The sequence below is a fragment of the Rousettus aegyptiacus genome, unplaced genomic scaffold, assembly GCF_014176215.1.
Source record: "Rousettus aegyptiacus isolate mRouAeg1 unplaced genomic scaffold, mRouAeg1.p scaffold_m13_p_10, whole genome shotgun sequence".
NCBI lineage: Eukaryota > Metazoa > Chordata > Mammalia > Chiroptera > Pteropodidae > Rousettus > Rousettus aegyptiacus.
Genome location: NW_023416285.1, coordinates 66499394 through 66524121, shown reverse-complemented (window position 1 = coordinate 66524121; position 24728 = coordinate 66499394). Strand labels below are relative to the sequence as shown.

Genomic DNA, 24728 nt, shown 5'->3' with positions numbered 1-24728 from the left:
TGAGCTGGAAAGTTATTGTTTTCCCTTCTGCAAAATAAGGACAATAGCACCTACTTCATAAAGCTGTTAGGGTTAGTAAATTAAGATGTATAAAGCATTTTAAAAATGTTAAGTACATAGTATGAGTTGAATAAGTGGGGGGAAAAAAACCATTTCAGTTGTATGCATTATATGTATCTTTCTCCATTCTTTAACCCTATCAGCATAGACATCATCCAGGAACTTGCTAGAAATACAGAATCTCAGGCCCCACTCCCACCTCCAGAATCAGAACCAGAACAAGATCCACAGATGATTCATATGCACACAGACATACGAGAAACTCCGCTTTATATGACGCTTGGAGAGATCTTAAAACGAGCTTTATTCTATCATGTGAAAAGCCTCACAATGGTCACCACTGATAATTGACTTCTTACACACAACTCTTTATCTACCCAACTGCTCTGTTTGCTAATCCCCTGTTCTCATGTTCAGTCATCTCTGACCATGCCAGGTTCATTCCTACTTCTGCTTTTGTTCCATGTGACTGTGAGGACTTCTGAGTTGACACTTCTAACCCCAATCCTGTCAAGTCTTCAAGCCCCATCCCCACCCCACCTCCACTGCCTTCTCTATGAAGCTTTCACTCATTTTTTACAAACAGATCTGGGTTGGAATTACAGTTCTATTAAGTGACAGAGCTAAATGGCCATGTGACTATAAGTTATTCTTCTCTCTGCATTGTTTTACTCATCTGTAAAACTGTGTAATCTTAACAAACTCACAGATGAATTCTGATAATTAAATGAAATAATGCATATGAAGTATTTGTACCATGCCTGGACTATAGTAAGTGATTAAGAAATGATAATTAAGAAATTATTATTATTGTTGTTAAAAATAGCTCCTTTTAAATTCCTGGCAAATGGCTATTTCCTGAATTTCATCTTGGCTTCTTAGAATTCTAACTTTATGCCTGTTTCTAGTTCCAGTCCTAACTCACTCATTAATTCATCCAATTAAGGGCACATCCTGCAAACCAAATATTTTTCTAGCCTCTGGGAAGATAGCAATGAACCAAACAGACAAAAATTCCTACCGCTGAGGAGCTGACATCTACTGAATTGATGAGGTAAAAGTGATGATGTAAGTAGGTAAAATATGTTTGATGATGGTAAGCGCTAAGAAAATCGACGGAAAGGCGGGGGTGGGGAGGAGTGTGGTGCAGAGGCAGGGCATTTCCAGTTTTAGAGTGGATGACCAGCAAAGGTCTCAGTGAGAATGGACTTTTGAAGAGAGACCTGAGTTGAGGGAGTAAGCAACGTGGCTATTTAGGGAAAGAGAAAAAACGTAAGTGCAAAGGGTCCAGGGTGGGAAGGCCTGGGGTGAGAGCAAGGCAGCAAAGGGGTCAAGATGGCCTAAGGGCAGGGAGAATATTTGGAGGAATGCTCAGTGAGGTAACCTGATATCATGCTGTTTGGTACCATACACCCACCTAGCTCTAAGTGCTCCTCAACACTTTCATTTATCGAGTCAACTTGGAAATGCCCAGTAAAGCAAAGCTATTAAATGGTTTGTTTAAAGTTGGATCTGTAAGAACTTCTAGGGTGACATTCTGCAGAGAGAGTCTTCTGTGGAACATACTTTTAGGAGATGAGCTATATCTACATATTCACACACACAGGTTTGTGTGCATGTGTGTATCAGTTTAACTCTCATGTTTGATAGTGTCATATTGTTCTCTTAACTTGAGCAGATTAAAAGATTGCTTTCCACCTAGAAGGCAAAGACTTTTATTTTTCATTGTGTATCTTACTAGGCTTTCCCTTGCTTCCAGAAGCCTTAATCACAATGAGAGCAGTGAGCTCTCACCATCTTGCTCTAATTTCCCAACACCAGATCCTTGCCTAGCAAAAACTATTTTTGTGGTTTCCATTTCAGTATCACTTTCTCTCAAATATCAACTCTAATCCTGCCAGACAGCTATGGTTCCAAGGTTATTCACTCCCAGTTCTCTGCAGTTTTCCTTTGCAGCCCTTATCATGACTATTTTATTAACTTACTGATTTATTATTAAATAAAGAATAAAATTTGTATCATCCATCAGATGATAATGCCCAGAACTTAGAAGAGAACTTAGCTAATAATATTTGTTAAATGAATCAATGAATAAATCCTTGTGCTATTTCCTGACTGTCCTCACCCTGACACTGCTTTGCTTCTGCTGGTCTACTGATGCTTAGACTCTGATATTACAAGACACCATTAATAAAAAAAGAAAAAGTTTTAAGTTAAATGAACTTGAATACATACATAAGGCAAGAGGCTTGGTTCACTATTCACTCCACAAATGCTGATCAAAAAGTGCAAAATTATTTTCAGGTTTTTTGGCCAGCCATCTGCAAGTGTGGTCCACACATTCTCTATCTCCGACCAGGCTAGCTCATCACCATACTAGGTGTAGGAAACACAAAACATGTTTCAATAATGACTGTCTATTTTGTACCAAACTTGTCACATCATGCAATATTAAAAAATAAAGTTTTTATAGAAAGTTTTTATCTTTCTCATATTTTAGAGTAATAATCATTTCTTTCAGCAATGGTAAATATAAACATCATTACAGTCATGCAGTGCATAATGGCATTTCAGTCAACGACAGTCTACATATACAATGGCAGTCCCATAAGATTATAATGGAGCTGAAAAATTCCTGTCACCTAATTGCATTGTAGCCATCATAACATCCTAGCACAATGAATTACTCACACGTTTGTGATAATGCTGTTGTAAACATACTTCCTGCGCTGCCAGTCATATAAAAGTATTGCATATACAATTCGGTACAGCCCATAATACTTGATAATGATAATAAATGACTATGTTACTGGTTTATGTATTTACTATACCACACCTCTGACCATTATTTTAGAGTGTACTCTTTCTATTTACAATAAAAAGTTTGCTGTACAACAGTATGCTGTGTTATGCCAGCAGCAGTCTCATACATCCTGTATTCTCATCATTTTCTTTTCTGCTTGATTTCACTTCAGGTTGTTTTATACAGTAACATGCTAGACAGGCTGGTAGCCTATGAGCGGTAGGCTACACCACACAGCGCGGTATGTAGTGGGCTATATCATCTAGGTTTGTGTCAGTGTACTCTGAAGTTTATACAATAAGGAAACTGCCTAAGGACTCATTTCTCAGAATATACCTCCGTCATTAAATGGTACATGACTGTAATCAAATATGTTAGCCTCTCCCCCAAAATAATTTTATATATGAGGAAAACTCTTCTAGAGAAAGGAATTTATAGTGCATATCTGCTTGGTTACCAGAGGATTATTTAATCTCTTCATCTATTTCTAACCTTATTTACTCCTCCTAACTCAGTAATTGGGTCCAGTAACTGCAGTAGCTGCAAATACAAAACCCATTTTACCTTTGCTGTCATGTACATTAGATTGTTCAAAACCATTGCAGTGGCTTGCGGAGATCCCCAGCCTTCTCCTCGTAACCAGCGCCTGCTAGTCACCATAAGTTCTCGGTCTTTTACAGATTCATCTTCATCCTCATCATGTCGCCTTGCTGTGGGCAAAGGTTTTAAATCTACCAATTCGATGTTGTTCACCCATGGTAACAAATAGTGCAGCATGACTTGCCTCCCAGCAGGGTGAGCTGTTTGAATTCTCTGGCTTATCTCTGTAATTAAAAACAAGCCAAAAGAGGGAACAACTGATATGATTTTGCTTTCCTTTGATTTGTAATTAATTTCAACATCTCACCCTTAAAGAATAGGAAGCTGGTTTTTAGGAATGACATTGAAAAATGAGTACTATTTCTCCTTTTAATAAATTTGACCTTGATGACACCATAAAGAAAAGTAACAGCTAACATATCACATTCTTACTTTTTATATAAAATACCTTTGGTGGTTAAGATAAATGTTTGTATACTGTTGATGAGACTGTAAAATGGTACAGCCACTATAGAAAAACAGTATAAGAGCTCCTCAAAAAATTAAAGATAGAACTACCACGTGATCCTGCAATCCCACTTCTGAGTATTTACCCAAAAGAACTGAAAGGTCTCAAAGAAGTATTTGCACATCCATGTTCACAGCTGCTCTATCCATAATAGCCAAGAGGTGGAAGCAACTCAAATGTCCATCGAGAGATAAATGAATTAACAAAATATGGTACATACACACAATGAAATACTACATGGCCTTAAAAAAGGCTACAACATGAGCATATTACGCTGAGTGAAATAAGCTTGTCATAAAAACATCAATATTGTATGACTCCACTTATATGGAAGTAGAATGATGGTTACCAGGGGCGGGAAAGGGAAGGTATTGTTTAGTGGGTACAGAGTTTCAGTTCTGCAGGATGAAAAAATTTCTGGAGATCTATTTCACAACAGTGTAAACATACTTTTAACACTAATGAACTGTACAGTTAAAATGATTAAAATGGTCAATTTTATAATATGTTTTTTACCACAATAAATAAATGAATAAATAAATATAATTTTAAGATAAAAGACAATTTTTTATACCAGTTATTTAAACTGATTCCTTAAAGAATCTCACATATTTTGGTTCTATCTAGGGGAGATGTCTATGACATACTTGTTACTTTTACATTCACCTCATCTAATGTCCAGACAAGCCTGTGAGGTAGACAGAGTCTGAGTAACTTGCCTAAGGTCAAACAAAGATCCAGTGGCAGAGGATTCAAACACAAGGTTGATTCTAAAGCTCATGAGCTTTTTATGTAGTGTTTAATCTCCATAAATCACTTTAAATAAGAATCTTCCTTTTCCTCAATACTCCTTTTGCCCACGTTTACTTGTACTTATTTACTCATTAGTGAATGTGGAAGCCGTGGTTTGGAACTTGGCTCTGGAATTGCACACACCAGCTCTACCACACACAAACTGCCTGACTGAGGATCAATCTCTGATCCTTAATTTATTATTCTGTAAAAAGAGGGTAACAAAAGTGGTTGCCTCATGGAGTTATTGTGCAAATTCAACATACTAACAATGAAGGGCTCCGTCCAATGCCTTGCATATAGTTATGCTTAATTCCAACTTTTTATAAGACTCTCTTCTATTGGTACATCAATGCTACTGCCTCCACACATGAAACATTAGACTTGGAGCTCTGAAAGGAGTTGAATGAAGAGATTCTAACTGGGGGAAGAGTCAGTGTGTGTGGGAGCTGGGATCATCCCAGTATCAGCTGCCATGCTGACCAATTCCATGACCTCTGAGATCCAGCTTTCCATACAGCAGCCCCTAGAAGAAGCCCAGCAACAGCAAGATTAGTGTTCATGATAGCCACATTATGTTGATGACCATCCACATCCACCCGATAAGGGCTGTCAGGACTGTGGGAGCTGGGAAAAAGAACGGAAAGGGCATGGTCGCTGCCATCTACCAGTACAAACCAAACTGTTTTAAGAACCTAATGTTAGGAGAATTTAAGTTGTTTTAACCTAATGTTAGGAGAATTTAAGTTGTTTTATCAAGTTAATTGGAAATGGGAAACAAACCATTTTCACTGCTGACAAAGGTACCATGGAAAAATGCCCAAAGGTGGCTAAGCCCATTATACCTTGAGCCCAAATGAAAGAAAGATTCACAGCAGAACCCTGTACGCCCCTGGATATAAATTTTGGAGCACATCCGGTACTCAGACTAGAACAAGATCTTGCTGCAGGTGGAAAGCAGAAAAACTAGCTGTCTTTTGTATTATAATAAAAACTTTTCAGTTAAAGGATAAAACATTATGGGGGCATTTACAACAGTGTGCTCATAAGGCAAAAGGTTAAAATAAATGGATCCCCAAAGTGTCCTAAATCTGTATTCTGGGAAACCCAGATAGATATGACATCTTGCCTGACACATAGCCCTGCAATGTCAGAAACTCTGGCAGGAATGAATATCTATTGGCCCCAAGTAAAGGAAACTGGTTTTACTTACAGAAAGAAACCTGTATCTTTATCCCTGCATTATATTAAATACAGACCAGTATACAAGATAAATACATATTAGAAGATTCAGGAAGTTCTACTATCTACTAAAGAAATATGTTTTAAGTTGTATGTGAAGCCCCCTCTTACTTTTCTTTTTTCTTTTTCTTTTTTCTTTCTGGGGTAGAATGAAGAAGGGAGGACAAAATGAGAAAAAGAAGTCCTGTAAAGATTCCATTAATAAGATACCTAAATATCATGATAGAGCAGTATTAAGAGTTTTATTTTAAAATTCTCTACATAAAGACATGTTTTGTTTTGATTCAACCTCATATTTCATATATTTAAAATTTCCTAAAAGTAGTTCTTTAGAAATTATTGCTAATAAAGAGAAACTACTAACCAGTGCAACGATCGATCATACCTGAGAATATGGCGAGAGTTAGCTCAGGATATGCCCTTGCTAATTCCTCAGACAACTGATAATATGAAACAGAATACAGATGCGGCAGAGGAGACAACTGGCTTAGAACTCCATCTGTTCTCTGAACCTCCAATTTGTGAGCATAGCGAAACATCTTCGGTTCCAGGATCTATAGGAATATAATTCCATCAATTTAAGATTTCATGGGTCCTCTAAATTTCAACTATAATTAAAAAAGATAAAAATCTCCCAAGAAATATTTCATTTTAAAAATTACACTTTAAAAATTATACATTGTAAAGTATTTCACACGTTAATTTCTAATTCCACAAAATGTTTGCAAAATATCTGTAACTATTTACCAGGATTTATAGTCCTTGTGTTTAATGGCAATGATTTGGGTTAGTAGCACAGTCTGAAATCAACTTCAGCATCTTAATATAAAATTACTTGAAAAAGACTGATCACTTTCCACTAAAAATATGACTATATAAAACATGTATAAGTGAAAAAAATCTTTAAACAGACCTTGGTTAACCACAATTAAATATGGAATATAAACTAAAAATTCTTACATTATACTATGTAAAGAGCTATACTATTGAACTTTCTTCTTAATTAATAAAGACATCAGGGTGGAATTCCTAAGATGAACCTTACCAGCACTAGTACCACTTCACACCCTTTGGAAAATCAGTATCTACTTGAATTCTATGCTTAACCCTTGGTTAAGAGGAAAGAATTTCATTCTATTATTAATGAGTTAAGGATTATATAATAATGATATATATCCATGCCTGGCAAGTTGACTTCTAGGTTATGTTTCTCAGTCTAATAAAGAAAAATTATATGAGGTTATAAATAAAAGAGCGAATTACTTTTCACTTATTTCTCAAAAAAAAAAAAAATTAAACTCATATTCTTATCTGCTGAACAAAAATAGTTACACAAAAACACAGGCCCCTAACCACTAAATTTTCATAAGTACTTGTACACACACAGGCACACATAGGTTTATGTTTAACATACATAATCTTTCTAAAATATACTTCTAAACAGCTTGTATTACTTATAGACTTAAAAGACCCATATTATCTTTGTCCTCTATTAGTAATGATAATCAGGAATTGATATGACACCTGGATATTAAAAACAAAGCTGAACATTAGTATATTTTCAAGGCAAGAATAGATTGTTATGCTTCATAAAATCCTGAGTGAAAAGATTTTAATTAACAATTATTTACGAACCTGTAGAAGTTGCATAGCAACTTCATAGATGCTTCGAGAAGAATCGGCTGCTTTAAACAGTATCAGATTTAGGAGCATCACTGTGTCACACTGATAATCCCTAGGGACAAATTTTACATATTAGGTAAGTAATGTTTAGAGGCTTTCATCGAAGTTAATAAATACGACATACAAAGGACAAGGCTGCTGCCATGCATGCAGCTGCGAAACCCCTGAGGCGACTGGGTTTTTCTTTAAGGCAAAAGGTACAAAATAGATGCAACGTGATTATGATCCTTATTTGGGTTAAATTTTGTTAAGAGTTGACAGAGAGAAAATACTTGGTTTCTCAGTATTTCTGGACTAAAAGAAACTATTTTCTTTAAAAAAGCAAACAAACACCTAAATAGAATATAAAACACAGTGTCTGGAGCACCTGTTCTGGAAGACATTAGCTATGGCTTTAAAGCAGCCAGCTGCCACCCTCTTTGAACCGGTGTAACATCGATCCACAGCCCAGTACATCAGGTTGCTCTGATCTGGGTTCAGCTCCAGCAGTAATGTAACTGCTTCACAGCCCAACTGATGAACCTAAGAAAAAGTCACAAAATTGCTCAGGACAGACAGAGCAGTGTATTACTTAAATGCCTACGTCTCTACATTTTACCAAAATAATATAGTGCATATATTTATTACATTTAATCACAAAACTCAGTTTCCCTTTGTTTAATTCATTCTCATTTTACTCAGCCAGCAGAAAAAACCACATGGGTAAATTAAACTTGGCCTCCTGCTTTTTGCACAAGACTCTTAGCAATGTCGTTCTCTTCTCCAGCTGAGCTCTAAGGCGGTTGATGAATATGAACAGTGATTAAGTGCTTTCAGAAAACTGAATTCTTAACTTCTCCAGTTATTTTTAATCAAGCTTTATTCTTGTTTTTGATAACCTAATAGAAAAATTATTCTGTGGGGAAAAAAAAATGTAACTCCTATTTTAAATTGTGACGTCTATGCATGTATAGTATGAGAGTACAAAGGGCGTGGAATAAGGAGGGCAGGAGAGCATGATTAATTGGAGAGTGGTCAAAAAAACAAAACAAAACACCCAAGAAATTAAACATAGCAAAAACGTGTTTCTTCCTTGACGCTCAAAGTAGTCTATAATAATATTTTATTTATAGACTTAGAACCATGTTTTGAGATATATACATACTACTACTGTATGAATCCTTCAACGACAAAAAAAAGATCAAATGAGGGTATAATAAATAAGAATTAGAAATTTCTTAGATTATGGCATCCTATTTAATTTTACATAATATGTTTTCTATCTAATTTTAAAAGACTTGTTTTCAGTGGGCCATACAATAATTCCAAATAACGCAATGACAATTTATTATGAAATTTTAGGGGAATTACCAATAATTACCTTTTTGTCCAAAGAGTCCAAAATATTATCCAACCATTTGTACAAATAACCATCTGATGAAAGTCCTACATTATCTGCAACAGGGCCACAACATAGTACAGCAGACATAGCCTTCAAACAATAATATCAGAATTACATTTAAAACAGTTAAGAGGTTAAATGCTGATTGTTTAATGAGAAGAGGCAAGATATTTTTACTCATGCTTATGTAACAACAGTATCTTTAATTTTTTTCTTTACAAAGAAAAGTGAAATAGTAATTTTTGAAACTAGGTAATTTATTATGAGTAAAAAAGTACCAAAGTATCATGATACCAAATTAGACATGGAGTTTGAATGGAACTAAAAGAGGAGGCAAAAAAGACCAAGAAAAAGCACTTAAGCAGGAAAACAAGAAAAAGCACTTAAGCAGGAAAACAAGAAAAAGCACTTAAGCAGGAAAAAAAATGGTGTTTCTTTGAGGCAATCCTCAGTTCTTTAAGAAAATGGTATTCAAATTTTGGGTAGATTCTGTAATGTTTTTATATTACATTTTATGTATTTAAATAAACTTACGGTATAAATGTATGAATATGGAAGGCAAACATACATTCTAATACTCTCAGAAAATCAGAGGAAACCCCTATCCTTTTAATAATTTCAGGCACTGAGAGACAAAAAATAAAGAACTATATTCAACATAAGAAAAAAAAATCAGATTTCTAAGTAGATACCTTTAGTGCGCAGTACTGATGTCTGTTAATCTGCATATTTCTATCACTGTATCTGTCCAAGGGAGTAAACATGATGCTAAAAGGACCTGCCCAGTGACTAAACAACATAAATAGACTGTGACGAAGGCTCTGTTGAGGAAAAATACTTCTTCTCTGGTGCACTGTAAATAAAAAAATAGATGGAGAAAAAATTCATTTCCATTTCTTTTTACTTTAACATACATGTTAACTTATTATTGAATATGTAATATTGTAAAAAAGAAAAGTTTTCATTTTAACTTAACACAAATCTCCATAGTGATAGAAATCATTTACATATATGCAAGTCACAGCAACTAAGTTGTGGTCTATGTCCCCATGTAGCACGTTATGTGAGATACAGCATCTCTGCAAGCAGGACGTCACGACAGGCTCGGTGCTGCCAGGAGGCTGACACAGAGCTGGGAGGCGGAACCCTGCTTCTCCCTGGGCTGTCGCCGGCTACACAGTAAGGCTGGCTAAGGCATTACCATGAACACCTCTGTCTTGGTTAGTTGGTAAGAGAGGGTTTTGGACTAGATAAGTTATTTTTAAACTTCATACGTTTTCAGCAGTGCAGCTGTCTTTATTAAAGGATCCTTACATGGAATCCTGACATACAGAACAAACAAAAGGGAAGCTCATTTATTTGAAGGAAGACATGAGGCCTGGCGTCCAAACCCACTCTGCTGCCTCTTGCTGATGGCACCAGAGGAGAAACAACGTAATTTGAAAACCACTCATTTAGAAGCTCTGTAAAGATTCTTTCTACTTTTAAATCCTATTCTGTAAGTCCTAAATTGTACAAATTTTCATCAATTCTTCTTTTGGAAGAAATGCAGCAGTATCATAATGAACCCATGTGAAAATTATAGACAAGTATTTAGTAATGGACTAAATTATATCTTTACATTAGTGAGCTTCAGATCAGAATACCGAGAGGCAAAAATTGTTCTTTTCCTCTAAATAGCATCATTTGCCCCAAAAGTTCAAAATAGGGTTCCTGTACTTGAAATTCATGTACCTAACCAAGTGCTTACAGGATATTTTTATAAAACACAACTCTGTTCTTACTTGAAAAGTCAACTGTTTGCATATACTTTTTAAGGTAATAAAATAAGTTTTTTTTTAAGAAAAAGAAACATCTGTATTTACATTGTATACCAAAAGCTATATATAATCACATTTTTATGTATTTCACTTATAAAGAATTTATGACTTTTTGAAATAAAATTGCATATTTCAATATTTTAGTGCCTAAACCAGTCAGTACCTGGCATACAGTATGGGCTCAACAATCGGCACACATCTGTTAAAGGAATCGATCAGTAACAGTGTCCTTGTGATACTTTACATCTATGGTGCTTGCTCGGCAGCACATATATATCTATGGCCTACACATTCTCCAATATTCAAAAGCATCTTGTTAATTCTATTCTCAATTACCATTTGGAGTGTTACGTTCTTTGCTCACTGCGTCTAGAAGAAGTTTGTCCAAAGAGTTTATTCTACTGATTTCTTCAAATTTTTGTGTTAGTGTCGTGATTGTCATTGAAAATCCATGTTGGGATGCTTTTTGATTTTTAATCACTGATGCTAATTCAATGGTAAAACAAACTCTTGCCATACATGCTATGCTGACACATTTTCCCAGTAAGTTCACGACTTGTTTTATCAACTTAGATTATAGAACCTCAGGGGAAGAAAAAAATATGATTGCCCCTTAATATTCTATAATGGTTTTAAGAAACTGAAAATCATACCTGGAACATTCTGAATGATATTCGCCACTAAGGCACTAAAATGGCATCGTATATCCTTCAGTGTGTCAGAGTCTTTTTCATTTTCTGCTTCCAGGAGTTGTCTAGTTAAGTCTACATACTCCAGCAAAGTGTTGTTGAGGAAATGTGTTTCATTATCAAGGCCACCACTTGCACTGAAAATATTGAAGAAAATAAATGATAAAGAAAGTGTGATTTTTAAACGATAATTTGAATCAAAACAATTCCCTAATAATCAAAATCAGAACTTGGCATGGTCATGGTTGTGTGCAACTTAACATACAAAAATAAAAGGAACATGATATTGGCTTACGTGATATAAAAATAAATGGTGCTTCTTAATTAAAGAATCACTACTGCAATTTATATTATTCAATTCCGTATTTAACTATTCTGAATACTGAATGTTATTCCCTCTTTGTCAAAATATATAGCTTTTCAAAATAAGGAAATAGGAGGCATATGGGATAGGCAAGATCAGTTTAGAAAGGCTGAAAGAGGAAAGACTAGTTCTATACATTCTCATAGTTGCCATGCATATTATTATACCTTTAGCAGTCAATCAAATATCCATCAGGTATTTATTCTCAGCAAGATTCCTGGGTAGGTATTATTTGGGATGCAAAAATACAAGAGAATTCAAGTAAGACTGTTGGTTTTCAAATCTTCTGTCTAGACTTACGGATTTGTCTCGAGAATCTCTGCAATAAGATTCTCTTGGAGTCAAGAGCTCTGTGACTAGAACTTGAAATCACTGACTGGAAGGGGGTCACATTTGGTTAGTGTCAGATGTCTTGGATTCCAGTCTTGTTTCATCGGTTATTAAGTATGTGTGACCAATATCTACTTCAGAGCATTTTAGTAAGATTATAAATGTATTACTATATATGAAAGGCCCAATAAACTATTAGCACTACAAAAATGATTAGCTATTACATTTATATTTACTTTGATTAACTGTTATATTTGAAAAGTACTTCTAAAATGTATGATTTTAAAAGTAAAATTAATTTTTTACTAGTTGTGAATAGCTTCTTACACATATCACAATGGTTCTACAGTATGTTTTAAAAAAATCAGTCTACGACAATAAAAATATGTTTAATGAATTCATGATGAAAATGTTTCCTTTATTTCCTAAACAGGTGTTTTGAAATTCTAGGTCATGACTTATTTGTGAATGGGAAACTAATTTAGTAGATTGCAACCTGACCCAGAATAAAACATTCATTCATTTAAGAAATATTTATTGACCACCTACGATGCACGTGAGATTGATTGGGTGAACAAAACAAATATCCCTGCCTTCTTGGCATTCAGAATTTATCTTTTTTACTTAACCAAGGAAATATAAAGTCTGTAACAGCAACAGTCTTATATTCATTTCTCTTAAAAGAACAAAATCAAAACACATGACTGTATTCAAAACCATTACTGCTCAATAATAAGTACAGCTTTTGTAGTTAAATTTTAAAAATACAAACACCTTGAAGTTCCCCAAAACAGTATCATTCAAAGATTCTTCATTCACATAACATTAAAAACAACCAAAAATGGAAAAAACAAACAAACAAATAAGATTCAGATGTGTATTAGATTAATTTTTTTGCATCAAGCCTAGCAAGTTTTAAATTTACTTTTCCTAACTTGACCTGTTTTATTTTTCTGGAGGGCAGAACAAAGAATAACGTTTTTTTCCTTTTTTTTCAGTTGATTTTAATTTAGTATAAAGAAAGGTAAAGCAATGGTTTAAATTCTCTTGATTAAAGCTCTATGTTAACAGTACTTGTCAAAAGCATTTGATGCTAACTATGAAAGGTAGTAGGTATATTAAGAAGTAATCAAGACAAATGCTAAAGTAACAATACTACACTTGTTTGATTATTAACATATCCTTTTTTCAAGATCTCTTTTCAGGTAACTATTTTGGAAATGGTTAATTCCAATTTTTTTCCTCCTTCAATGGTCAGGTAACATCATTACCTTCCTTCCTAAGGAAATAGTTATTTCTCAATAAAAGCTGATGAAATTTTCCTCAGGGGGCTAGTCTTAGTGTCAAGATGCCTTTACTTTAGAAATAACTACAGGTTTTATGTTTTCATTTATGAGGGGTAAAAACAATTATGAATAACTTTTGTGGATTTCATTTTTTTTCCCCAAGCATAAAAGATTAACAATGGATTAAAATAAATTTGCAAACCTTATTATGTTAAGTCTTTAAATATATGATTTTCACAAGTCCAGAAGAAATAGATCTTAAAAATGAGGCAAGAAAAAGTTAAATCAGTCAGTAAAAAAAGAGGCTATTATCCACTTGCCCAGATTACTAGATTCCAACAAACATCAAAATTGTAGGAACATTACACCCAGTTTTTGCCTAAAGCAAACAAGTACTGGCGGTAGATTTTTTTCATAAAATTTTTAGGCAATTAGTTAATTTCCTGGATGAAATTTTGACTACTAAATAATGTTTATAACGAGGCAGACAAGTTTTTTTGTTGCAAAGGTGCTTTTGTTTTTCTATATTTCATGAGAGAAAAAATACATTCCCTAATCATTTCAAAGTTTTAAAAATCAAAATCCAATACTGACCTGTGACTAATGACACCAGCATCTGCCAGCAGTTCAAATATTCGTACCAGCTGTACTCGTAAAATATCTCGACGCCTGCGCCGTTTCATGTTCTATTCCAAAGATACAAAGATATTAATTAAAAATCCTTCCGGTTAGTTGATAGAAAACTTACTGGTACAACTTGGAAAGAAAATTATGACTGTCTTAGTTTTAGGGTTTATCAAAATTATTTTGGTTGTGCAATGTAGATTTCAAGCACTCTGGTAGCTGTTGCATCAAAGAGATATGTGCGGACAGGTTGAAATCAATGAGCCAAAATAAAACCATAAACAAAAATTTCAGTGGTGATACCCCTCGTTTGGCGGGAAAATAAAATTCTACAGTTACTTTTAGGTGATTTTCTAATCTCACAATTTTAGAAGAACTGAAGCAGTTAATAAAATGTTCTCTTTGAATGACAAAGAATCCCTACGATATTCCCCAAAACATGACCAAAGGGCAGGGAAAATATCACAAAGGGGACTGAAGAAACCCCAGAGATTTTGCTCATGCCAATATTTTCCATTTAACATGAATTCTGACACAAAAAATAAATACAAATAAAAACAAAAGAAAAAATTTCTTTGATCATTATGGTAATAATAAGTGCCATTGTCTTACTGGGGCCAAATTACTAATACCTAGAACAATAGCTTAACATTTCAACTTGATTCTGCTTCTAACAAGAAGAACTCATATAGTATTAAGATACAGATCTCCTACATCACTATCTTCTATAGCTCATTATTTTATTTATGATGAAATTTTCCCAATACAGAGCAATTTAAAATGTATTTATTACTCTTTCACTTTTGCGTCCATGATCTAATTTTTTGCCTTCCACAAGCAGGCCAATTTACTGATAATCAATTCATTAAATTTTTGTTTTTAGCTCTTTGGAAAGTTTATAGCAATTCCTATTGAACAAGATGGCTTTTCAACAGTCTTTGAGGATTTCTGTAAAGTTGCAGTTGGCCTATGTTCATTCTGTCTCCATAGAAAGATTGTGACTTTAAAGTTCTCAAAATATATCTAATATCTAACATTCAAGGCAATTCACTGTATATATCTATTCAATTGCTATGATGATTCCCCCCCCCCACCAAATTTCAAAAGTATAAATACTGCCACTCAATTTTGTTTCCAAATTCCAGTTTCCTCTAATTAATCGTCCTGCACTGTAACTAACATGATCATTCTGAAACAAAAGTCTAATCAATTACAAAATGGGAATACTACCACTATTCTACAGAGCTCTGTTAAAGGAAGGGAGTGAAGAATTACAGATGCTGTTTTAAAGCCTCTAAAAGAATAGCTACTATCACCATCTCCCTCTCCTGATTAAATTCCTCAACGGATCTTTGACACTAACAGCAGTGATTCTCAGTGTTCTACACCAGACTCATCCACGGTGCTTATTGAAAAAGAGAAAAGAATTCGGGGCTCCACTCTAGAAATTCTCATTCCATAGGCCCAGGATCCTGTAATTTTTAGCAGGACCTCCAGGTAATTTTCAGATTCCAGTGCCTTTTGAGGGTCAGAGGTCTACTGAATAAGGTTTAGACCCGGCACCTTCCATGAGATAGTTCCTATCTTGCTTTCTTGCCTAATCAATCACTTTCCCCCTCATATAATCACACAAAAGAATCTGCAATGTCCAAATTCTTTTATAAAGTTTGCAAATGCTTTTCATTCGCCTAGAAAGTCTTTCCCTTGCTTGTCCACTGGGAACATCCTCCAAATTTCACTTTGAATATCAGGGCTTCATATAATGCTTTCTGTTAGCCATGAGCATAGTCAGAGGCTTTCTCTTCTGTAGCTCATATAACCCATGATCTATGCTTTATTCCAGTGTGTAATACATTGTTATAATTATGATTGACATATCTGTTCCACTAGATCTGTGGGTTCTAAGAGTTGCTCAGAACCTGATACATTATCTGTAGATTTGGGGATCTAGACCTGAGACTGGCAAAATATGGCCCACTGTTCTCCAGTACTGTAAATAATTAATTTTTATTGGAATATGACCACACTCATTTGTCTAGCAATTTAAGTAGCAAAACTGAGTAGTTGAAACAGAGACAGTATGGCCTGGAAAGCTGAAAATATTTACTATCTGGCCTTTTACAGAAGAGGTTTGCCGACCCCGATCTAGACCTGTCTTCACTATAGCTGGAGCAATTTTACATCTGTTTTACACAGGTTTCTGCATAAGATCTCCTGTGGGGGTTGAAAAAAGAGTTCTGTATATTTTTTAAAAATGCTGAAAACTGCACTAGGCAATCTTTTACTTATGAATTTCTAACTTGGTATAACATGTATAATAAAGAAGGCAAGTATTTGCTGTATCAATATTTAACGATAGAAAACCACTCAGCTTACCTCTGGCCTTCTTTCGAGTGCTTCTTTAATTATGGGATGCAATTCCTCTATTAGTTCCCTAGAAGAAAAATGATGTACTGTACATTCTTTTAATTAATAGCTAAAAACAAATGTAATTTGACATCTAGTGCAAAAACGTTAATATTAATATAAGGAGGTTTATCGACAAATGTTAACCCTAATTCTAGTGTTTTAAACACAATTTTTATTGTTTTGGTTATAAAATAACACATGCACACTGCAGAACATTTAGAAAGAAGAAAAAATGGTACAGGCCATTTATTTTAATTTGTAGAGGTAAGTACTATTAAGATTTCTGTTCAATCATTTTGTAGTGCATACACGTTTTACAAAGTTGATACCCTATCATATATAAAATCATATTCTTGTTTAAATTTACTTAACACTAGCATATTCACTTTCACGTGTCATTAATTAAGTCATAATATTCTATTACAAAGGTAAGATACCATAACTTTCTTAACCATTTTCATTTATTACGGATTAGTTAAATTTTATCTAATTTTTCTTGTTACAAATACTACCTCAGTGAACACCTTTGTACATTAATCTTTGTCTTCATTTCTGATGGTTTCCTTAGGATTAATTCTTACAAATGAAATTAAAGGGTTAAAGGGTATGAGCACGAACATGTTAATTTTATCTTTGCTTATATTCTGATTTTAAATTGAAAATATGCTCATTTTGGAAGACTGGGAAAATACAAAAAGTATAAGAAGAAAATAAAATCCATTCTCAATTTTATCATCTACAGAAACCTATTGCAGACATTTAAGGTTATCTGCCTCAAAATTATTTCCATTTATGGGAATTTGTTTTTTAAGACGTTGAGATCATTTTTGTATCCCATTTTTTTTCAATTTGCACAATAGTGTATTTACTTGTCATAAAATAATCTTCCAAGACTTCATCTGTAATGAATGCTATCCTGCACCTGTAGACTTATTACAATTTACTAACCTAGTCTCTGTCGTGCATGTTAGTTAGGGACAAAACATCAAATACCACCTCATATCAATAGAGGACAAACTCAAAATAAATTCAGGGCCCAGAGGACAATAACAAAGCAAAACCCCAGGCATTAAAAAAAGAGGACTTCCTTCATTAATATCAAAAAAAATCAAAAATATCGAACATGTACATATTTTTAAAAAATAATCTAATTCTCTTAAACAAGGGAAAAAACTGTAGTTTTAACTAATAGGTCTAGATTATAAATACAACCACTATAAATAAATTAGGTAGAAAAATATAAAGATTTGCACAGCGTTTTATTACTAGAACATATTTATACATCGTATATATTTGATTTTCATAATCATTCCATGAAGAAAATAGGGTAAATCTTATTTACTCAATCAAAATGGGGAATAAAGCCTCAAATAAATTAAATGACTTGTTAAATGTTACATAACTAGTTTACTGGTAAAAGGACTGATATGCAACTGTCCTGATAGTAAGTGCTCTATCACACCTTCTCCCCCTAGCAGCCACGTTTACTTTTCAGGGCACAGAGAAAACGTTTAATTACCTAAATGCTCCTGGGTTGGTCCTGCCAAGACCTAGAACAAGGGACTCTGTAACTTCCATGCTCTCAGAGCGCATCATTGGAACTATGTGCTTAAACAAGGACGAAGGGGATGGGATTCCAATAATCTGGAAAAAAAAATTATATTTATAGCACCTACTAATGATAATACATCCAACTAAATAACTTGACATTTCAACAATATTTGGTCAAGGAGGTGGGTAGATGAATGGTGCTTCAAAATTCTCCTGTGTGTGCATAACTTTCAAAGGTTAAATAATTTGTCCAATGCCTCACTGCAAGTTCATTAACAGAACTGGGCTTTGTGGGTCTCTTAATTTCTTACAGACACTAATTATAATATACTATACCATCATCAAATAGTCTATGTCTTTCGGTCCAGAAAAAAAAAAGAGAACAAAATTCATCAGTGTTAAAGTCAGATACCAGGTGTTATGTTTTCTCAATTTTCTTCAACTATCTCATAATATCTGTGTCATATCATTAAGACTATATAAGTGATCTTATCAAGTATCACTTGTTTCACTACGTAATTTAGGGAACTTCTACAAAGATATTTAATTATTTAAGTCATTCCTTTTGTATATTGATAAGCGTGAGAACTATAGGAAATAGAACAAGAGAAAAGAGGGATGAAAATTCCTTTAAGAATATTCATTCTGATGAATTTAATTAGCATAGTCCTTTTTCCCTGGAGAAAAACTATATATATAATTAATTCCAATTAGGAATCCATAAAAACAGTAATGAGATTTCTTAAGCTATTTTCTTTCATTATTTATACAAACAACTAATATACTTTTCAACCAAGTTACTTTACTATCCTGGTAAATAAATTTTAAAATATTACTTCTCTGGTGCCATTCAGATTCAATGGCAGATCTGAACAACTTACTTTAGAATCAATGCTATAGCCACTGTCGGGGGTAGACGCCAGCGTCTCAGGAGGAGAGCACCTCACAGACCCTGTAGACGTTGAAGATGATGTGGACGTTGCTGCGCTGCAGCAGAGAAGTAGATAATTTCTCCAGAGGCCAATGTATGAGTCACTGCTTGTGGTCGTATTTACTTTCTTAGCATTGATGGGGCTACTAAGAAAACAGAAGAGAAAAAAACAGGTAGATTTAAATAATACAACATGTTTTGAAAAGTCTTTTTTTAATTAATGCTAAATTCCTATCAATTTAGAGAAGATGGTTAGCATAAAGTTTTTATGAACACTACTAAATCTCTGTGGAATGATATAAAATATAAATGAATAAACTATACTAGACCTAAAATTAAAATATATTACAGGATCATTTTAACATTGTCTCTTATTCCTGTGACTAAAGTTAACATTTTATCAGGTCACATTCTATAACTTATTATACATGCTCAATTTAGAAAAAATAAAAGCACAATGAAAATCACATTTAATCTTTCTAGGCATTTTTAATTCATATACATGTATACAAATGCATGAATATGTCTTTTAACTTATAAAAATTGAATAATTTTATTTCTTTTGTTTTGTACCTGCTTATTATACTTAACATAGATTTCAAACATATTCCATGTAAGTTAACATACTTCCATGACATCATTTTTGTATGCTATATCATTATAGAGATTATGATGATTTAGCCAAGCTTTTATTGTCGAATATTTTAGCTAATAGCAATTTTTCCCTATTATACACAATACTACACATTTAAATATATACTTATTTATAAATTTAACTCTTTATAAATTTATAAATTAGTGTATATTTATTTACAAATTTAATTATTTTCTTGGGTAAATTCCTGAAAGTAGAATTGCAAAGTCAAAAGAATATCCTCATTTTAAAAGCTTTGTCAAATTTCTGTTTCTAAAGATTAGACAAACAAAATATTTTGAAACTATTCTATAAATCTTTCCAAAAACCAAAATTCTATGGAGATTAAGGACTGAGAGCAAAACAAAAACAGGAAAAATACTAATAGACAGTCCTTGCCTTGATGCATATGCATACACACCACCTCATTAATTCATCAACGATGACTTAGTATGTTAGAAAATGTTCAGAGGACTGTGACGGCAGCGAAAATAAAAAAAAATCTGTAAAAAACCATTACTATCATGTTTGCTGCGGAGATATGCAATAAAGAAACAAATAAAACAATGTTAGATGGTGCTAAGTTTGATGAAGAAAAAGGGCAGAGGGGAGATAGAGAATGGTGGTAGGTGAGGGACTTATAATTTAAAATACAGTAATTAGAGGAGACTTAAATAAGGTCATAAATGTTACACTAGGTGGCAAGTGTCACTTGCCATTTAATAAAGTAACATCCACTACACAATATCTGAGGATATACAGAGATAAATAATATTTAGCCTGTATATATGTAAATACCAAATATATATATATATATATATATATATATATATATATATATATATTCAAATACACAAGAAGGAATGATTACTCTGGGCTGGAGATATAAGAGAGGGCTTTAAGAACACGGTGGGATTTGAGATCTGTCAGATGCGAACATGCAGGGGCTAGAGAAAACAAAGCCATTATAGGTTCATGTAAACGGACTCAAAGAATGAGAACTGTAGACCACACTGCATGAAATTTGAGAAGTTTGTTTTGGTTCCAACATGAGAGTACATGAATACCACTGATATAAAAGAAGGAAAAAAGTACAGACTCTCTAAGCCAGGTTTAGAGAGACTTTAATGTGAGCCTAAGGTATCCAGGTGTTGGGTTTATATGGGCAAGTTATATGAAGAGAAGACTCATAGCATGCAATCTGATCAATGGCATGCTAGATAAGATAAAACCAGGAACTCACACTTAGGTTCAAAAATTATATTCTGTATTTAAGGGTAAGAAGAAATTAACATAGATTATAATGACCTTGGTCAACACTCCATCACATTACTAGTTACTCCAAATCTCTACTACTACCCTCAGAACTACAATCTAATTCCATTATATCACTAATCCCTATCAGCTGATGGCCTTCTGTATGTCATCAGGAAAACTAAGGTCACTGAGGTTGGTTTCTCTTTACTTCTCACCTTTTATCTATAAATTTATCTATATTCACATCTATATCCTTCTTTTAATACCTCATCATTCTTTCACTCAGCACAGATTCACTGCACACATGTTAGATATCAAGCACTGTGTAATTGAGTAAACTAACAATTACCATTTGATGAGACTAAAATACATTAAAAGGACGAAAGGGTCATGAGGCTATACCCTTTGCAACTTTCATCTCCCTCCTAATTTCCTACATACATTTTTGCAGGTTATTTATGGGATTTCCAATTCACATAACTTTTCACATACATTATGAAAACTGATAGTACACATATTTTTTAAATTTACACTAGGAAAATAACTTACTTTATGTCAACCTGTGGGGACAACAACTGAAGTCTGGTATATGCAAACATCCAAGCATAGCTCAGAGCTGTGGAGCAGTGTTTTGGGAGGTTTTCTTGCTTTAAAAAACTGGAGAGACTTATAATCCATGGGTCTTGGCCTTGGGTCACATGTGCAAATATCCATATGTGTGATGGACTAATCACATCAAACTGGTGGCTAATAGGAGACGAGTTCCATTCTACTAACATCTGTAAATCTATCGAGCTAGGGCAATACAGCAAAGTAGTCTATGTAGAGAAAAAAAATAATTGGTTATTGCACATTTCAATAACTTTCAAAGTTTTACCACATAAAGTGCTTTAAACTATCAGTGGCCTGTTCGTAGTTTCCAGAACAGAGGTTCTAAAATGGGTGATATGCGGTCCAAGAGGGAACTAAGACAGCAGTGATTTCCTAAAACTGCACATAAGGTTTCTGTGCATGTGCATACCTGCATTTTTCTAGAGATTCCATAGCTTTCATCAGTCTCAAAAGGATCTATATACCAACAAATTAAGAACCGCTGTTTATATAATTTGAATATACAACTTCTGTAGATAACTCAAAAATGAACCATTAAATTTCATGCTGGTCTATGGCCATGCCACCCAGAACATGCCCGATCCCGTCTGATCTTGGAAGCTAAGCAGAGTCGGGCCTGGTTAGTATTTGGATTGGAGACCACCCAGGAAGACTAGGTGCTGTAGGCGTAAAAAATTAAAAAAAAAAATTTTTTTTAAAAAAATAAGAGATTGTAAGCTGACGAGGTCCTTCTAAGCTGTGAGGTCAGCCAAGAGTTGCCTCACCTCAAAAAAAAGAATAAATAAATAAGTAAGTAAGTAAATAAGTAAGTAAATAAATAAATGAAATCTTAAAAAAAAAAAGTCATGCTGATGTGCCCCATATATGCTGAAATGGACCAGACCGGAAAATGGGCTCTTCTCCAGAGGTACACATTCCTAAATATTTGCTCAATGATTTTTCCGAGCTTATACTGAAGAGAAAGATTTATCTTCAGAGCAAATTATATTTCATTCAGACAACAAAAGGTGAATGGCCTTAAAATGAACAGAGGCTCAATTCACTTGACCATTCAACTGATATTTATAAAGTACCCACTCTGAGCCAGGCACTAAGTGCTTTAGGCACTTAAGAGAGTCATCTGTCACTCTTTTTGTTAGCATAATTCATGGTTAATCATCTAAAACAGAATCATTTAAATTGTACAGATTTATAATCACCTCTTAGGTTTAAAGAGTTTTATTACTAACTCCCTTGGTTTTACATAACTTGTGAGTTCTAAGGGCCAAGTGTTAAATAGAAAGCACATCGACCTCTTGTCCATGTATTATGAAATAGGAAGAAAAAATTTCAAGTAGTAAAGTTTGATAGTTATTCTTACATCCATCTTGAAATCTTAATATATGACTTTTTGTTAAAACCAAACTAAGCAAGTTGGCATAAGCTTTCTTAGAAGCGTAAATAAAAAATGAAGTAGTTTTCTTCATTTTAATGAGACAAATCACATTATGACTCTGGCATAAACACTAAAATATTTATTCCATTGCACTTAAACTTATGCAGCAAAACAAACAAATACACTTATTAAAGGCAAAGTGCCATTTTTCACTCCAAATTTCAACAAAATTTCTTCATATTATTTTAACCAGCATATAGGTCAAAAATTCTATATGTTATAATAGCAAATAGCAGTTGATGGTAATATTAGACTTTAGAAAAACTGAGATTGGAAAGATTGGAATTTTACATAGATAAAATATTTTTATTGCTATGAGGAAGTTTACTAACCATGGAAATAAACTAGTGCCACTTTTTTAAAGTATTTTTTAAAAATTTTCAAAGTACATTAATTTTCAAAAATACTTTCTTATGAATTACATTTGTAAAGGAAATTCGTGTGTGTGTGTGTGTGTGTGTGTGTGTGTGTATGACTTAAGTTCCAAAACAAGACTGAATAATATTCAGTCATTACAATCATTACATTATAGTTACAGACAGTTACCTGATCGGCACCAGTGAGATGTATGAAGCTCTCAAGAATAGATGGGCTCAGCCTGTCCATCACATCTATGGCTAATTCATCATCACCCTATAAAAAAGATATCAAATGTCTAAAAAATTTTAGGAATGTTCAAGAAAACTGGCCAAAACTAATTAAACATTAAAAATTCACTTTAGTACTATTTGTTACAAACGGAATTGAGGGAAGGTGGATTAGTTTAGTCCCTGTCAAAAAGACTTTGTCATAAAGTTATACCTGCATGGTAGTACCAGAAATGTAATAAAGATGGACAAAAGGATAGTTTTTAAGTACTTTCATTAGAAACTAAATGAAATACCGAAATCTTACCTTAGGTATTTCCAAAAGTGCAAATAGAGCCCGTATTTCTCTAAGGACACTGACGGCTAATCTCCTAGTGGCAGGTCGACTACTACAGAGAATGACAAGAGCAAACCCTTCGACCACATGGAATACACTGGAATACGGGCTCCTTTCCAGAGGAGGGGGATGAGAAGCTCCATTAGCTACACCGTGCTTGAAAAATAAGTAGAAGTTAAAAATAAAAATTTTTAAACGTATATAAGGACATTCCAGTAAAACAATTAATAAAGAATAATGTAAATCGCAGAAATTATGGCTACAGGTTTCCCTCAGCTCAAGCAATTTAAATAGTATTTAATTTATAAAAATTAGTAATAGTACACAAAAGTGAAAAAAAGCATTTAATTGGCAGTCTAAACAAGAATTCTGTACCTAACTTCTATCATTATCTGGCTACTTTGTAACCTTGGAACTGACACTATTAATCACTCTTGGTCTAACATTTCTGTGTAGAAAATGAGGAAATTAGAGAGCATCCTTTGTACTCAAATTGAGGACCGGAAGCATGGCATCACCTAGGAACTTGTGAGAAACAGATTCTAAGCCCTGGAGATTTGTACGCTCATTAAAGGCTGAGAAGCTGGGTTGGCTTAGATAAGTTAGCTCTAAAATTCCAAGGTTCTGTGACTCATACATTATTATAAATCAAAAATCTGAGCACCTATTATGGTTAAAGAAACATATATACTGTACATGTGAATAAGGGACTGGTACCAAGGATATACCAATCCAATAACTCAAATGGAAGGCTATCAAGAAGTTTTTATTATACAAGTTTGAAATATATTGG

The 24728-nt window shown here is 33.8% G+C and overlaps 1 protein-coding gene and 1 pseudogene across 14 annotated transcripts in view; one reads left to right on the top strand and one right to left on the bottom strand.

Moving 5' to 3' along the window:
• FRYL (FRY like transcription coactivator) overlaps nucleotides 1-24728 on the bottom strand; it is a 228821-nt gene that overhangs the window by 54253 nt on the left and 149840 nt on the right. For all 14 annotated transcript variants that reach the window (XM_016128140.2, XM_016128138.2, XM_016128139.2 and 11 more), the window contains 15 exons: nucleotides 23906-24091; nucleotides 23558-23644; nucleotides 21514-21782; nucleotides 19024-19219; nucleotides 18111-18235; nucleotides 16559-16616; nucleotides 14153-14244; nucleotides 11543-11715; nucleotides 9762-9922; nucleotides 9049-9159; nucleotides 8056-8210; nucleotides 7641-7740; nucleotides 6391-6559; nucleotides 3428-3687; nucleotides 2296-2436 (listed from right to left, as the gene is read on the bottom strand). In XM_016128140.2, coding sequence (XP_015983626.2) covers nucleotides 2296-2436; nucleotides 3428-3687; nucleotides 6391-6559; nucleotides 7641-7740; nucleotides 8056-8210; nucleotides 9049-9159; nucleotides 9762-9922; nucleotides 11543-11715; nucleotides 14153-14244; nucleotides 16559-16616; nucleotides 18111-18235; nucleotides 19024-19219; nucleotides 21514-21782; nucleotides 23558-23644; nucleotides 23906-24091 — 2283 coding nt within the window. The remainder of the gene's footprint in view (nucleotides 1-2295; nucleotides 2437-3427; nucleotides 3688-6390; nucleotides 6560-7640; nucleotides 7741-8055; nucleotides 8211-9048; nucleotides 9160-9761; nucleotides 9923-11542; nucleotides 11716-14152; nucleotides 14245-16558; nucleotides 16617-18110; nucleotides 18236-19023; nucleotides 19220-21513; nucleotides 21783-23557; nucleotides 23645-23905; nucleotides 24092-24728) is intronic.
• Nucleotides 22126-22244, top strand: LOC118609023 (annotated as a pseudogene).